This window comes from Ursus maritimus, unplaced genomic scaffold, assembly GCF_017311325.1.
Source record: "Ursus maritimus isolate PB19 unplaced genomic scaffold, ASM1731132v1 scaffold_3, whole genome shotgun sequence".
NCBI lineage: Eukaryota > Metazoa > Chordata > Mammalia > Carnivora > Ursidae > Ursus > Ursus maritimus.
The window spans coordinates 36,684,837-36,701,393 of record NW_024425563.1 but is presented as its reverse complement, the minus strand read 5'-3'; the positions used below and the strand labels follow the sequence as shown (position 1 = coordinate 36,701,393).

At 38.6% G+C, this 16,557-nt stretch overlaps 1 protein-coding gene across 1 annotated transcript in view; it reads right to left on the bottom strand.

Annotated features, from left to right (window-relative positions):
- Positions 1 to 16,557, bottom strand: part of DOCK4 (dedicator of cytokinesis 4) — a 409,266-nt gene that overhangs the window by 66,678 nt on the left and 326,031 nt on the right. Inside the window, exons 28-30 of the mRNA XM_040644086.1 lie at positions 8,764 to 8,839; positions 6,908 to 7,008; positions 6,445 to 6,503 (exon numbers count right to left, since the gene is read on the bottom strand). Coding sequence (XP_040500020.1) covers positions 6,445 to 6,503; positions 6,908 to 7,008; positions 8,764 to 8,839 — 236 coding nt within the window. The remainder of the gene's footprint in view (positions 1 to 6,444; positions 6,504 to 6,907; positions 7,009 to 8,763; positions 8,840 to 16,557) is intronic.

Here is a 16,557-nt window from a genome sequence, read left to right as displayed (position 1 = left end):
TCATTTTTTATTAAAAACCTATGGATTTACTTTTTCACAGTTTAACAAAAAGCTCTAAGATACCATGAAAAATTACACCACAAATTAAAAATGACAAATTAAAATGACACCAGAAGTTAAATCATCAGGAATTGGTTATGTATACTTTTACGCAGTCACGCATTAAAATTTTTATGCAATCACTAAAACTGAGGTTTAGGGAGGATGACAGGCAAAGCTTTTCAACAGAATTAACTGAAAAAGCAAGGTATAATACAGTATGGACAGTTACCTCTTTCGTTAAAGAAAAAAAAAAAAAAGCTTATATAATAGTCAAGAAGATTATATCCCCTAATGTTAACCACGAAGGTTATCTCTGGGTGGTAAGAATCAATTTTTTATTTTAAAGATTTTTATTTATTTATTTGACACAGAGAGAGACAGCCAGCGAGAGAGGGAACACAAGCAGGGGGAGTGGGAGAGGAAGAAGCAGGCTCCCAGCAGAGGAGCCCGATGTGGGGCTCGATCCCAGAACGCCGGGATCACGCCCTGAGCCGAAGGCAGACGCTTAACGACTCAGCCACCCAGGCGCCCCGAGTCAATTTTTATATATGAAAAAAAGTGGTCCCTGCATCATATAAATTTTCTTATGTTTTTAAACATAATAAACACATAGCCTAAATAAAAAACTAAATGGTAATCCAAAAAAAGAATGTAACAATTTTCTAAGAAGATGACACATAACAACAGTGAACTCAAAATGGTGTATTACCAAAGTACACAAAGTATAGTACTGATGCTTCATTGAAAAGGAAGGTAGAGGGTGGGATGGACGCCGATGATTTCATCGAGCAGGTGAGTGTTGAGTTCCATCCATTACACTAATCGTCTGTGTTAAATCTCAGAGTTTTACTTCGGTAATAAGAATACTGCATGCAATGGAAAGCACATTATTTCTCAAGTGCTAACCTTGAACATGGTAGCTGAAAGCATATGACACTTAAAGCATCCATTTAAAACCCAAAGAACAGGTCCGGAAGCCGGGCAGAAGAGAGCTTGTTTCATGAAGGAAGATAGTTTCCCCCTTGCTATTCTTTTCTACCTTTACGTGTGAGGGATAAACTTGGCTTAGAATTCCTTTTGCTTTCCTACCTTTGTGTCCCAGGTATAATTTGATCTCTCCCAAGGGACTCCTTAGTTCTCCTCATCTGAACAAGAACACCTCCTTCTTACTCATCAGAAGAAACTTCTCTATTAATCTAACCTTGTGTATTTTCCTCCAAAAGAATGAATCCTTTCAAGACCAACAAACTCACTGTGGCAGAATACAGAGAAACATCAATCCACAGTTCTTCTCCCTGTATCTCCCCCATCCTTCCAACATACACACTTCAAGCGGGGAACTAGCAGCCAGCTTTTGCAATTGCTTTCCTCGGTTATTTTTGTCAGGGCAGAAAGCAGAAGCAATCTGAACTCAATCACTCTTACTGTCATTTGTAAAAGCCTAACCCACTCAATGCTTATTCAAGATAGCCTGACAAGAGAGGGGGGAGAGTGAAATGGGGGAAGGAGACTTCCGGCCCAGCCTGAGGTGAGCAGGCCTTACATCCAGTCCATGAGCCTGCCCCTAGGGGACAGCTGCTGGGGGTCCAGGTCCACCACAGATGCTGTACCCCCACACCCACAGAGCCACACATTGAAGGGACCATGACCGCAGGACAAAGGTCACCTTGACACATGACCAAGAACCAGGAGGGCCTCCCCACAGTTCTGAGACTGTGTAAGATACCAAATCTTTGTACAGCTTTTGGGTATGTGTGGGGAAGGGGCGGAAGAAGTGGCAAGAAAGGCAAAATAAAATGGAATTTCCTGCCAGCCCCAACAGTCCTCCCTTGCCTGTTGAAAGGAGATTCAGACCTGCTACACTATGATCTTTGTTTATAATCTTTCCTGCGCCCGGCATCCTTTGGCCTCTCTAAAGAACATCATTAACATGCACTTATTTTATTTATCACTGTTTCCCTGAGTATTTTTGAATCTCTTTGTAAAAAAAATCTCTATTTATAGACACCTTACAACCTGATTTTCTTCCTTTAAAAAGGTTTTACTATGCATTGTTTGGTGACAGATAAGGACTACATTTATCCTGGTGAGCACTGGGTAAGGTACAGGATTGTTGAATCATTATGGTGTATACTTGAAGCTAATAGAACACTGTATGCTAATTATACTTCAATAAAAGATTTTTTTACTATGAAAAATCTTACAGGTACACAAATTTATAAAGAATACTAAAACAAATCCCCACATACCCATCATCTAGCTTCAACGATTATCAACATTTTTGCCAATCTTGTTTTACCTATCACCCCAATGATTTTTCTTCCCCCTAGGGTACTTAAATGCAAGGCTGAGACATCATATCACTTTACTTGTACACAAATCAGTAAGCATCTTTAACAGGTAGGAATATATATATATTCACAATGCCTTTATTACCTCTAACAAAGGCACACAATTCCTTAATCTAAAATTCAGCGTATATTAAAATTCCCCTGATTGTCCTAAAACACGTCTTTTACAGTTGGTTTCTTTCAAACATAATCCAAACAAAGTCCATACGCTACATTTTATAGCCTGATTTTCTCCTGACAGTAGACAGGCCACAACTACTTTTAAATCACCGTGCAAGAAAGCATGATGATAGCCTAACTTGCTGAAAACATAGTTTGGGAACACAGAACCTGCAAAAACCTGAACAAGGTTTCACCACAGACAACTTAATTCCTCCCCAATCAGCAAAGCAAAATTTTGAGCTATGTATGACAACAGCAAAATAAACTTTACTTAAGTGATTTCTTTTTAAACTGAAGATTTAGTGTACTTTCCCCATCTCTAATTGTCAGCCACATGGTCTTGTTTTGAAGTATTTAGGGCATCTGCTACTTGGGCTGCTGGAGTTTTATATTTATGGGCACAGAACAGCCTGTTAGGGAAGTATTGATTTTTCTACGGCAGTTACAAGACGTTGTGTTTGCAAATGTGGAAAAAAGAGCCCACTTTATAGTTAGTCAGAATGTTAGTTCAACTAAAAATAGCAAGAAAAAACTTAACCTTGAAGCACAGTGAATGCCAAAGATGGGACACAGGAGTCAAGACTAGACTCTTTCTTTGTAGACTATTCTTGTAAGCATAGTACTAAGGTATAAAATTTTGGGGGAAAATTTATGCCTTCCCCCCTTCTCTTGACAGGGCATTGTTAGTCCTTCCACTTGGAAATGAAAATACTGAGGAACAATACATTTAAGAAAAGGTATTTACTTTTCACTACTTGGTCTTTACTCCTCAAAACCACAAGGAAATGTCACCCCACACCTGTTAGGATGGTTAGTGTCAAAAAAAAAAAAAAAGAGGGGTGCCTGGGTGGCTCAGTCTGGGTGGCTCAGTCAGTTAAGCATCTGACTCTTGGGGCACCTGGGTGGCACAGCGGTTAAGCGTCTGCCTTCGACTCAGGGCGTGATCCTGGCGTTATGGGATCGAGCCCCACATCAGGCTCCTCCGCTATGAGCCTGCTTCTTCCTCTCCCACTCCCTCTGCTTGTGTTCCCTCTTTCGCTGGCTGTCTCTATCTCTGTCGAATAAATAAATAAAATCTTTAAAAAAAAAAAAAAGCATCTGACTCTTGATTTCAGCTCAGGTCATGATCTCAGGGTTGTGGGATTGAGCCCCACATCAAGCTCTGTGCTGGGCGTGGAGCCTGCTTAAGATTCTCTCTCTTCCTCTCTTTCTGCTCCACCTCCCTCCACCCACCCCCCAGCTCACACACACAGGCACGCGCTCTTTCTCTCTCTCTCTCAAAAAAAAAAAAAAGAGAGAGAGAGAGAGAGAAGAAAAGAAGAAGTGTTGGCAAGGATGTGGAGACACTGGAACCCTACTGGACTATTAATGGGAATGTAAAAGGGTGCATATTACTATATGATCCGTTGCTCAAAGGTAAATCTAGGGAATATAATGATCAGATCCGAAAATCGTACAGCTCTGTGCTTAAAAGTAGATTCAATTACGTGCACCCTTTATTCCTTGTTCTCAACAGAAGCGAAAAACCAACCTGCTTCTAGCATACGCAAGAGTTTCCACACTTCTAGGTAAGTACGGATGACCAACATCTGATTTAAAAATACTGTTCAGTAAAATTTGTGTTTGTGTATTAGACCAGCTGGGTAGTTCAAGTGGCAAAAAACGTATCCAGTTACTCTGAGCATTATTTCCTCTTCGCAATTTATTTTCTAAAAGTTAGTGGTTTTTTTTTTTATATCTACTAAAAACTACTGAGGCTCTTGATTTCTGAAGTCATAAAGCTTACTTGCTTTACTAAAACATGATGATTTGTTTTTATCAAGATTTTCTTGTTCCACAGAAATTGGACAAAAAGTTTAAAATAGGAGATTTAAAAACTAAGCTCTGTACAGGTATGGGCCATTTTTTCTTATATATCTCCAAATAACTTGCACATATCCAGTGTTTCATGAACTATGTTAAATTGAATTTATTGGCCTGTTCCATTAAGAAATGCACATCTATAATTATCTGAATAAATTCTTCTTTAGCATTCAAAATACTCAACGTGACATATTTATAGGTAAACCAAATTATAACAAATAGATTTTCATATTCCTAAGTAACAAGCTGACTTAAGGTCTATGAGGGTGTTAAAACAGTACTCTGAATACTTAATTTTTCTTATCATTTTGTAAAAATACATGTTGGAAGAGAGGTTTCAACATTTCTGAACATTTTCCCATTCTAGTTGTTGCACAATAGCAGTGACCTTTAAAATTCACCTTATAAGTTTTGGAAGTCTCAGAGAAGTCAGGATACAACTCTAGGGAAATAGTGCAAAAAACCAAGGAATGGAGTGAAAATTTACACTCACCCTGCATTTGAACTATGTCATGCTGGGAATTCGTAGTTGAGTATAATGAGCCTTTTCTAACAGAGTGCCAGAAAGGAGCTAGAGCTAGCCTCTAGGGCCGGGAAAACAGAGAAAGGGGAGAGTATCTAAAGCAGTGCTTTTCAGTCTTTAGTCAAGAACCACCTAGGGAGCCTGTGAAAACTCAGTTGTGTTCCACTCTCTCGGTGATTCTGTTTCAGTAGGTCTGGGGTGCAGCCAGCTAATTTACATTTCTCACAAGCTCCCAGGTGCTAGTGCTGCTGGCCTATTTGAGAACCAATGTTCCAAAGAGTACTGACATACTAATAACATCTTGTTACATTAATGCCAAATGTAATATGGACACCACAGCGCTTCGAAAAACAACACAAAGAATGAACAAAACATAAAGACTGAAAAGAGTACTCTTCAAATAAGACAAACTAATGCTATTTTTGAGTTGAATCTAAAGACGATCATGGACTTCTCCTGGCTGGCCTTAGACAGTTGGAGGTTGCTTTCAAGACGCTAAGTCTTTTTTTTTTTCTTCCTGAAATTACCAGCAAGCACGGAACGCTGGCTCAATTATATATAACAAGGCTTTTCCTCAAATTGCTATGAATATTGCCATGTATATATACAGATCCTGGTCAAAAATCACTCTGTAAATAAACTGAAATAAAACGATAATGGTTCTACTTTCATTTACAGAAAACAAATCCTGCCATTTCCAAGTTGTGCTCGGATGAGCCCAAGAGAAAAGATACTTTTAGATCATTACATATTCATTTCAAATAGGCCCATCACTTTAATGAATCACAAGAAGTTTGCAATGCGGTAATAGTAAATGAATACTATAAACTTGCATAGTTAGCATACAGAATTAAATAAGCTGGCATCTCTAGAAAGAAACCCTATGCCAATGAGATTGTAAAACAATTTATTTTCCAAATATTATTCTTTTCCACGCAACCAGGTCTGGGTCATCAATTTGCTGGAGTAGTATGCTCTACCTGCTGTGTCGGATTAACAAAATTGAATCTAATAGTTTCTTAGCAACTGCAGAGGTTTAGAATCCTTTGTCTATACTCTTTATGATATAGGTCCGTGGTGTTAAGTTTTTAAGAGTACTGGTGCACAAGGTAATGTTTCATGAAGTTAATTCTAAATCTGTTATGATTCATAGACTCACTTCAGAGTTCTAGAAATTTTGAGTTGTTACAATCCCAAATTATGAAAGGTTAGCTCATGGCTAAAAACGTGTGTATTACTGGGGCAATGCTAGATTATAAAATTTATCACTCATTAATAATGAAACACACAAAGGTAAGGCGATTTTTCAGACAGATACCAATTAAAAAAATTAGTTATGACCACATTCAATGCCAAAATACCAATTACTTTCTATGGATGACTTTACTGATTTAAACATTTGGTTTCAAACACTTTCACTAGTAAATTACCTTCTTCATTTATACACTTAAAAGTACAGTGATAAACTGTACAATGGAGGTGGCTTCTCTTTCCATCACTTACCTAAGTTTTGCCACATGCTGAAAATTTCACAACCCATTGTGACACGCATGTCACCATACCTGAAATAAAACAAAAAGCAAACCTGATACAGATCCTTCAAAACAAAGAAGTATTTGTGCCTCTTCTGAATTAAAAGACACTATGTTTGTATTAAAGATGTTTAATGTAGATGTCTTGACGCTTCTAATGCAAGTCCTTGTATAAATCCTCTAATAAAACAGATTTGTTCTCTAATTTATTTGCTTCTATAATATATTGATTCCTGAAAGACGGAGCACCCCCCCCAATCAAAAAAGCCTAAGTTCAAAATTTCCAGAAAAGATTGCTTCTTGTCCTCTTGCTCATTGCCTCTCCATTGTCATTTCTGGTTATGGACATCTGATTTACGAATCTTTTGAATAAACACCCTGTTAAAGGCACAACATTTCATTTGCCTCATATCCCCACCCAATTATACACTTACTTTTCTAACACCTTTTTCTTTTTGGAAGGTGTGAACATCTCTAACTGCAGACACAACTGGTTTATAAAAATGACCGCAAGGTAAAAGTAGGAATCCCAAATCTGAAACGAGAATAAAATATTTAAATGCTATAGCATTACAAAAAATATTTACAGATTAAGTGACACGGTATCTTGGATTTGCTTCAAAAGGGGTAAGGGGAATGGGGGTTCAGTTGAAGTAAGATAGGCCCTGTGTGGATAATAGTCGAATCTGGGTGGGTACATGGGGGTTCCTCCCACTATTCTCTCTGCTTTTACATATGTTTGAAATCTGCTGTAACAAAGAAGGAAAACAAATAAATACTATCTATTTGTATACTGCTTCAGTGCTCTCTGGTATATGTTAGATGTTTTGTTTCTCTTACGTCTGAGTATCTCCATGGAAGCGGAGGTATAAGTTGGGTTATTTTGTTCCTGTGAGAATTCATTTTTGGAACTCCTTTTAATGGAGAATTAAAAAAAAAAAAAGGCATACACGTTTCTGGATATGCTAATTGCTTTAAATTCAGACAGTATATAAAAATTCCCTGCCCAGACAAATCTTTTGAGTTTAAGGTTTCTTATACCAAAAACAGCACCAGAAAGAGATCAGAATAAAATTCCCAGAAATAAACTTAACCAAAAACATGACATAATGGATGGAAACTACTTCTTCACGGACACCAAGTAAAATTAGAAATAATAAGGAGAAACACTGAAGAATTAATATCATTTATATATAAAGAGCTCTTGCAAACAAAAAATGTAAGATCAAGCAAAATAATGAACAAAAGTCAAGAACAGATACTTCACAAAATATGAATTTTAGTCAATACTTTCAGGTTGGTGTACATATAGGACATCAAATATAATTGGTATGGCCCTTAACTCAATAATTCCACTTAGAAATATTTAACCAAAACATAATTAAGCATATATGCCAAGTTTCATTTTGTAAGAAGGCACATAGAAAGAGTAATTTATGAGAATAAAATAGCAGAAACAACTGAATATTAAAAAGTAGAGTTGTGATTATGAAATTTTCATATATTTATTATTATTGTATGGTGTGATATAAAGACATAGTATGTAACCTTTAAATTCCATTGGTTTTTACTCATTTGTGCTTTTTTGTATTTTCTAGTTATCCAATAGGGACAGTTTATTCAATGTTGAATATGAAAAATGTTATTTAAAAAGAATAAGCAACAAAGATGCCAAAACCCGAAAACATCATTAAGAAGGGAAGCTAAAAAGGCACTGCCCATCTTTGCTTACCATTTATCATTTTCCATTTAAAAAATAGTATCCCAAGAACTCTTAGGCACATCAAATTATATTATAGATGTACAGAAAGTTCTGCCTTAAAGAATTTTACCAATCTTTCATTTTGTTTCTTTTCATTAATTTATTCTAAAAAATGTGATGATGGAGAAGTAAAGGAACTGAAGCATTTACTTTGTAAACATTTTCTTCATATAAACTCTGTTTTAAAAAATGTCTTAAAAACCTATGTTCTACATTCCCTTTGTCACACGAGGACAGTACAAGAAAGAATGAAAATTTATAGTAACAACAAGGAACTACCTCCTCTTAAGCATTATGATTTCCACTAGCTTGATAAGCATGATTATAGCCCTAACTTGTTCACAAATATAATGAAAACGTCTAATATTATTCATCATGAAAACTAATATAGCCCAAGATTAATTTAGGGTAGGTGGAATAAATATGTTCTCCTATTATTAAGAGAAAGAAAGTACGTTAGGTACGTTTCTCAAGTGTAAGGTAAAAGATTTCCGCTCAGGCAGAATAGTCATCCAGATGGATACTTACCTTATAATCAAAGTTTTCATTTAAGAAGTTCTTACGAAGTGCATCAGACAGGTATAGGACTGTTGTAATAATAACGCTAGTGATAAAAAAAAAAAAAAGAACATTTTAAGTTAGAATCTTTGCATTAGTGAAAATCATTTATTAGATAAGAATAAAAAACAAGGTAAAAGAAAACCTTCAGGGAGCACCTGGGTGGCTTAGTCAGTAAATGACGAACTTTTGGTTTCTTCTCAGGTCATGATCTCAAGGTCCTGAGATCAAGCCCCAGGTCAGACATGGGGTCAGCTTGGGACTCTTTCCCTCTCCTTTTCCCTCCCCTTCTGCTCCCCCACCCATTGTCCCCAAATAAATAAATAAATAAATAAAAACTTAAAAAAAAAAAGAAAAGAAAAGAAAACCTTTGGGAAGCATGTGGAACAATATTATTTGAATACCATGTGCTAACTTTTTAAAATTTCCTTAAAGTAATCTGTACGTCCAACATGGGGCTTGAACTCATGACCTCCAGATCCTGAGTCACATGTTTTACCAACTGAGCCAGCCAGGTGCCCCCAATGTGGAACAATATTAGATAATTCATATTTGAAACAGAAAAAAGGGACACCAGGCCAAAAAAAAAAAAAAAAAGAACGAAAATAATCATTGAAGTTGGTTTCTTTGTAAAATGATACCCAGATCTATGAATTCATATGACTCAGATATATATTAATCTCTTGATGTTTTGTAATGCTTTTATTAATTTCTGAACAAAGCAAAATGATTAATCCAAATATAATATTCCATATTTGATTAACATGGAAGAAAGCCACACTTCAAAAAAAAAAAAAAAACCAGAAAAAGAAATGGAGCCCAAAGATGAAATGGATAAAATGATAGAATATATTGAGTATTTATTTGAGGTCTTCTCTCTGTTCTCCCGTTTAAGGTATTAGGGGGCACGCAAGAGCTATGGAAGGCAGACTCCCTCTCCCCCGTTGACAGAATGCCTCTAAAGAAACAATTACACACTGTGAAATTGTCTATAACCCAGCACTGAGCTGAGTGAAACTGCCAGTGGGTGTGAAGGAAATTCAGGGGATGGGGCATCTCAGGGCTGGAGAAACTAGGAAAAGCCTCACAAGGGGACATATGCAGCCATGTGTAGCTTGCTACGGAGATTAAAAGAGAAGGACTTGGGGAGCATTCTTGGTTAATCCTAGAGTTATACAATTTGTTCAAAACCTGCTCCTTTTTGCAACAAGGAACTGACATCCAAAACTGAATGCATAGCTAGTTGGTTCATTTAATATTACAGACAGCATTACACTGAAACAACACAGGCCATTCCTCAAAATACTATAAACTCATGGTATATATATATATATATATACACACATACACACACACACACACACACACACATACATATGTATGGTTGATACTCAAAACCTCCTTGGCCTTTGCTGAGATGCAGGCCCGATGAAGTGTTTGTGATGTGATGAGACTCTAGTTCTCAACACAGGATTTGGAATCTAGGGGTACAGTTCTATGACTGCAAATAAAACAAAATGACACAAAACATCCCACCAACTTCACATCTTGATTATCCTATTGGTAAAACCTGGACTAGAGGGATATTTACTAATTAGAAGAATATTTATAGACTTCGAAGGACGTAAAGGTTCATTATTGTTATCTCCTGGAAAACTCACTATGATAGCCTTCTCCTGGGATAGAAGAATATTAATGAGACCAAGGGGTTGGATGGTTGAATGAGAATAGCTCAAGGTAAAGAAAGGGAAAGAGAAGAAAACCACCATTTCTCGGGCACCTGCTGCACCATGATGAGTAAGCACGTACACTTCATATATGTCAGTTACATCTTTCAATGAATCTTACTGTGAAAGTTAAGTATAAGCAAAGCCTCTGAAAATGAAAAGTCCTGAGGTGTCTCCAGCCCCCTCAAACAGCAGATGTCATCAGTGAATATCCTATTAAAGAGATAAATCACCTGCAAATAACAGTATAAAGTGGCAATTTTCCATAGGCACTAGCAAAATCAAGAAATCATTAAAATTCCCAAGATAGTTCATCTAAAACTTAAAATTATGAAACTAAGGCTTAGTCATCAGAAAATGGGATGATATTATGCAAGGAAGTGGTTCATCCTTAACGTGGTTCTAAGCACAAACGTTCTGCTTTGGTATTCAATGGAGATATACACACCGTCCCACCACACCTGAATTTCCCATAAAAAAACCACCTTCTGGCCCATAACTGTAGCATGGATTGCTGTTCAGAAACAAGAGCGTCCAGGGCTAGTGAAACATGACATATCTGGGATTTAGACTCTTGGGCCGAATGTCCTGGAAAACAGCCAACACATTCAACCTTCCAAGTAAGAAGGTTATTCCACAGCCAAGATGACCCATTTGTTATTTATAGGCTGGGTCCCAAACGCACAAACAAAATCCACAGATTCCTGAACTGTGCTGGTGGACAACATGCAGCCCCCCTGTGGCCTTATTGTCAGCCAGTGAGCCCTCCATATTAAACCATATGTTTGATATGCTGAGAGGTAAGACCTCCAAAAATAAGACTTCTCAGAACTAGAAAGACCTAAAATGAGTCTACTTCAAATGCTTTGCATTTATGCTTACAACATTCAGCCCAAGTCACGGAGGCAGCTCTCAGAGCTTTTTACGGTAATTCAGCCCCGAGTCAGTATCCTGGCACACAGGTCTCCACGCCAGCTAAAGGCATTTACACTTCATTGTTCCTTCGCTGTAGCTGATACCTGTGATGTTTAGGGATCTTTCTTTACTTGTCCCAATTTTTCCAAAACCAGGTGGCTCCTTTGGTTTTATTCTTTGACTCATGACTCAGTTTCTGAATGTGAGGACGTTTCAAATCTCAGCACTCCACTTCAATAGCCAAGAAAGGTTTGCAATCTGTTACTATAAATGGTCAAATGACTGATATCTGCCACAGAAGTGTAGACACAAGGATGACTTCTGAGAAGCTTCATCTACGGGCACAGCATGACAAAATTTACACATAAAAAAGGAACTGGTGCACAGGAAATCAAAGTTATTGCTTCAAGATTTTCAGCTGCCACCTCATTCTGGCATTTAGAAAGTATTTTTGAAGCAATGCTATCTCCCTGCTCTAGAAATCTCATCTATTCTAATTTGTCTGTCATAAACTACTTTGGCCTGATAACGTGCTTAAGCAAAAGCCCACCTCCACAAATTATACCTGGACTGGGAGAAGCACCTTTGTGGATAAACTGGGTATCAACAAGACTAATGTTTACACACTGAAAATCTAGGGAATTCTAATTATGGAGGACAACAACTTTCCTACAACCTGGTGGGTTAATAGGGGCAGAAGAAATCAACACAATGACACTTGGGGCAGATGAAAATCCTGGAAGGCCATCAAGGGAACTGATCTAAGCTAGTGGTCCTCAAACTTTACCGTGCATGACAAAATCACCTGGAGGATTCATAAGACTTCAGGGCTTTACCACCACCGATGGCTTGGTGAGTTCCAGATGGGGCCCAACCAGATGATTCTAATGCATTAGACATTATACTCTGCTGGTTCTCATCTTAAATCATGGACTGCTCCTTTTCAGTCTCTTTTGCTAGCTGTTTCTCCATGTCCTGACCTTTAAAATGGCAGCATGCTCTACAGCCCAGTCCTATTTTTTTCATTTTAATCTACTCTCTTCCAGGTGCTCTCATTCGGGACCATGGCTTCAAATATCATCCACATGCTGGTGACCCTCACTGCCCATCTCTAGCCCTAATCTCTTCCCTCTGCTCCACATAAATCGGTGTGGCTTCCTCTTCTATGTTTCCACTGGGATATCTAAGAGCATCTCAAACTTTTGTTCGCCTAAGATTCTTCACCTTCCCCATCCCCAAAGCTGCTCCTCTCAGTATTTCCCCACCAAAGTGAAGGGCACCACCATTCATCCTTCTGTTCAGGCCAAAATTCTAAAGGCCATCTTCCATTTTTTCTCGGTCACCCACATCCAGTCATCTGCAAGTTATGTTATCTTGATCTCAAAATCGATCTTACTGCCTTCACTGCCATCTACCTGTTCAAGCCATCAGCATCTTAGCTGGACTGCTTTATTAAGATTCTAACTGGTCCTTCTTGGTTTCTCTCTCTCTCTCTCTTTTTTTTTTTTAAAGATTTTATTTATTTATTTGACAGAGAGAGAGACAGAAAGAGAGGGAACACAAGCAGGGGGAGTGGCAGGCAGTGAGAGAGGGAGAAACAGGCTTCCTGCTGAGCAGGGAGCCTGATGTGGGGCTCGATCCCAGGACCCTGGGATCATGACCTGAGCCGAAGGCAGACGCTTAACGACTGAGCCACCCAGGCGCCCCTCTCTCTCTCTTTTTTTTATATTTTATTTGAGAGAGAGAGTGTCCGCGTGCATGAGTCAGGGGAGGGGCAGAGGGAGAGGGAGAAGCAGATTCCCAGCTGAGCAGGGAGCCCCATGTGATACTCAATCCCAGGACTCTGAGATCATGACCTGAGCCAAAGGCAGACGCTTAGCCAACTGAGCCACCCAGGTGTCCCTTTTTGGTTTCTCTTAATGTTTCTCTATTCCCTAATATTTGGACCCTGTCTTCTTATTCTAACCTCATCATTACTGGTTCCTTCTCTCCTCATGTTCCAGCCACGCTAACAGTCTTTCAGTTCCTTGAATGTGCCATATTCACTCTGACCACAGGGCCTTTGTATAAGCTATTTCTGCTAATAAGAACATTCTTCCTTTGCTGTCTGCCTGTTAACTCCTGTTTTGGCTTTCAGCTCAAGTTTTACTTCCTAATGAAAGGGCCTTCCAATCCCAGTTCAGAACAAAGTTCTTCTCATAAACATCTTCAAAGAACCATGCTCTATTTTTATAACATTTATTTTATACTTTAGGCACTGAAAAAGATTTGTTGGATGCATGGGTCAGTAAATGAATGAATGACCTTCCCTAAGAATCTTTAGTTCCATAAATCCCCTCTTTGCTACACTGATCTCATTTAAAAGCTAAATTAGTTGAAGATAATAGTCAACTAAATAATTCAGTGTTTGGTGAGAAAAATGTATATTATGTTTGAAGCCAACAAGATAAACAAAATAAGGGCCTGAAATTTCAACTGTAAGGCCAGAAGGTTTTACTTTCCTCAGTAAGCAAGTCTGTTATAAGATTTATCTCTTTGAAAATGTATAAAGCTGTGACTTTATTTTTGTACTATATTTTGCAATGTGTATGGGAAGGGGGTGGAGAGAAGCTTGTCTCAAAGTGTCCTGTATTTTTGGTACTTAATTTTCATCTCCCTTATGTTCCTTCTTTCTCAAATTGAGCAGTTGTTCTCATCAGAAACATCTACCAAGAACTTAACAGCGGGCACAGTATAGCTTTGCACACAAGCAAGAGAGACACATGTCTCATCCTTGCACACGTCAGGCTGGACACACTTACCGTGTCACCCGATATTAGACATTCAGGTGGAAATAAACACAAGACCATACTAATCACCGTGTCTGGTCACAGCTTTTGGTAGGACTTCACATAAAGCAGGGAGGCTACAGAATTTGGGACAACATAGTTTATAGATAAAAGTTGAAGGCATTTAACTTACTTGAAAACACAGGAAGTAAGGACCAACACATCAAAGAATACATATTTTGAGGGATGAGCTATTCAGCCGAGTTCAAGGATAGGGCAGTGGTGACTTCTCAGGTAGTTACTATCAATTTGACACATATTAAGTACATAGTGGGTAGTAAAAGAAGGAATTTGAGTAGAAATGCCTCTTTGAGGGGTCCTGATTAAATATTTGTCTAAGAAACTTAGCACCATGGAAGAAAGGTGGTCAACTTGAGAGACGTGGATCTGGCTCCTGCAACCCGTTTCTACATAGTTTAGCAAAGTGGTATGTTTTTCTTCCCAATGTATGTTAACATTTTTAAAAAGATTTTATTTATTTGAGAGCGAGAGAGCAAGAGACTGAGAGTGCGTGCGCACACGCACAAGTGTAGGGAGGGGAGTGGAAGGGGGAGAGAGAAGCAGGCTCCCTGCTGAGCACAGAGCCCAGGCAGGGCTTGATCCTATGACCCCAAGACTACGACCTGAGCCAAAGTCAGGAGTTGGATGCTCAACCAACCGAGCTACCCAGGTGCCCCTGCTCTTTAACATATTTCAATATCTTTAACATCTTTCAGAAGTTTACTTTTCTACTAATATTATAGTGGCTAATATTTTTTATGGATAGAGCAGAAATCATTGAAGGCTTATTTCTGGAATATACTGCATTCCTAAGGCAAGAAAAATCTCATATGATTTCCTAATTTGAATGGGAAATGGCTAGGGTGGTTGCATGGGGAGGAGAGCAGGGAGCACAACAGCAGAGAGCAGTGTCTGTTCCAACTTGGCAGGTGTTCTCTACCAGACCCTGGAGACCTCTCTCCAAATTAGGTCGGACTTGCCATCGCCAGTGGAAAACAGTGCCCGTTTCTTTTCAGCACCGACTTGAGCGGCGAGAGCATGATGTCACTGCATTTAACAAAGGTGATGGCCTTTTTCTTGGATTTGCTTTGGGAGTACGTTCTGTTTAAATGTATTACACAGCACTCATCTTAAACTAACCCATGCTCCTGTTTGGTTAACACTGTAGATAAAAATCTTGAACATCATGTGTTTACTCAAAAGCAGAATCTATACTTCTAAGTCTATTACCCATTTGTGGGACCATGAATCTTCATAAATGGAGTAGAGATTTTTAGGTAGAGAGATGGTGTTTAATTTTAAAAAGGCACATTGTGGTCACGGTTTTCAGGAAGCTTAAGCAGAGCCTGTGTGCATAAGGAACAAAATGTCAAATTTATTTTTGGTTTACATTTTTGCCATTGAATATTCTAATTCAAGCCAAAATATCCCTCTGCACACAGGGCAGGCATAATGACCACATGATGATGTTATGTGATGATGATGTCAGCAGCCTGGACCTCTTCCCAGCTGCCTCCCTGGACCACATCATAGCCCTCTGAAGGTACCCAGAATGTTAGATCTTTGGTAATAAGGCCAGATTCATGACCAATAGCTCCCCTTAAATCTGTGGCATCTAGACACCCAGATGAAAAGATATTTGATTCTACTCACAGATATCAAACTAAATATGCTAAATTCTAAAGAGAGCTATTTCAGGAGTTTCAATTAGTCTTGAACATGGAAAAGCTGCTTCTGTACTTATGTAAAATATAATATGCCATATTATACTATTTGTTACTTCACAAGTTTTTAACACGTCGCTTTAACACCTCCACATCTATAAATGCATACTGCAGCAGAAGCCATATTAGGCATATCTTATCAAAATCCAACCCTATATTCCTGATGCCACCATCGTACCTGGCATCTGGGGAGGACATATGGTGTCTTGGCTCTATGGATAGATACCTGGAGAATTCAACCTTTATCCTGAATATGAGGGCGTTTGGGGCTGGACAAGAGGAGGAAGGAGAAGCAGGCAAACGTAGACTTGAAGGAGAAGAATGCTTATGAAACAGGGTAAAGTACAAGTGTGGAAGTAAACATCGGCCAGTTTCCTAAAGAACTTCACCTTCATCCTGAGACGACAGAGCCAGGAAGCGTGAGAGCAGATACTGCCATGACACTTACTCTCTGGGAAGGCTCCTGCCATTCTGGCTGCCCCCTAATCTCCTTTTCTGGCTCCTACTCCTTCAAGCACTGACTCAGATCTTTTATTTTTTTTCCCCTGGATATGCCTAATACAAGCTAAT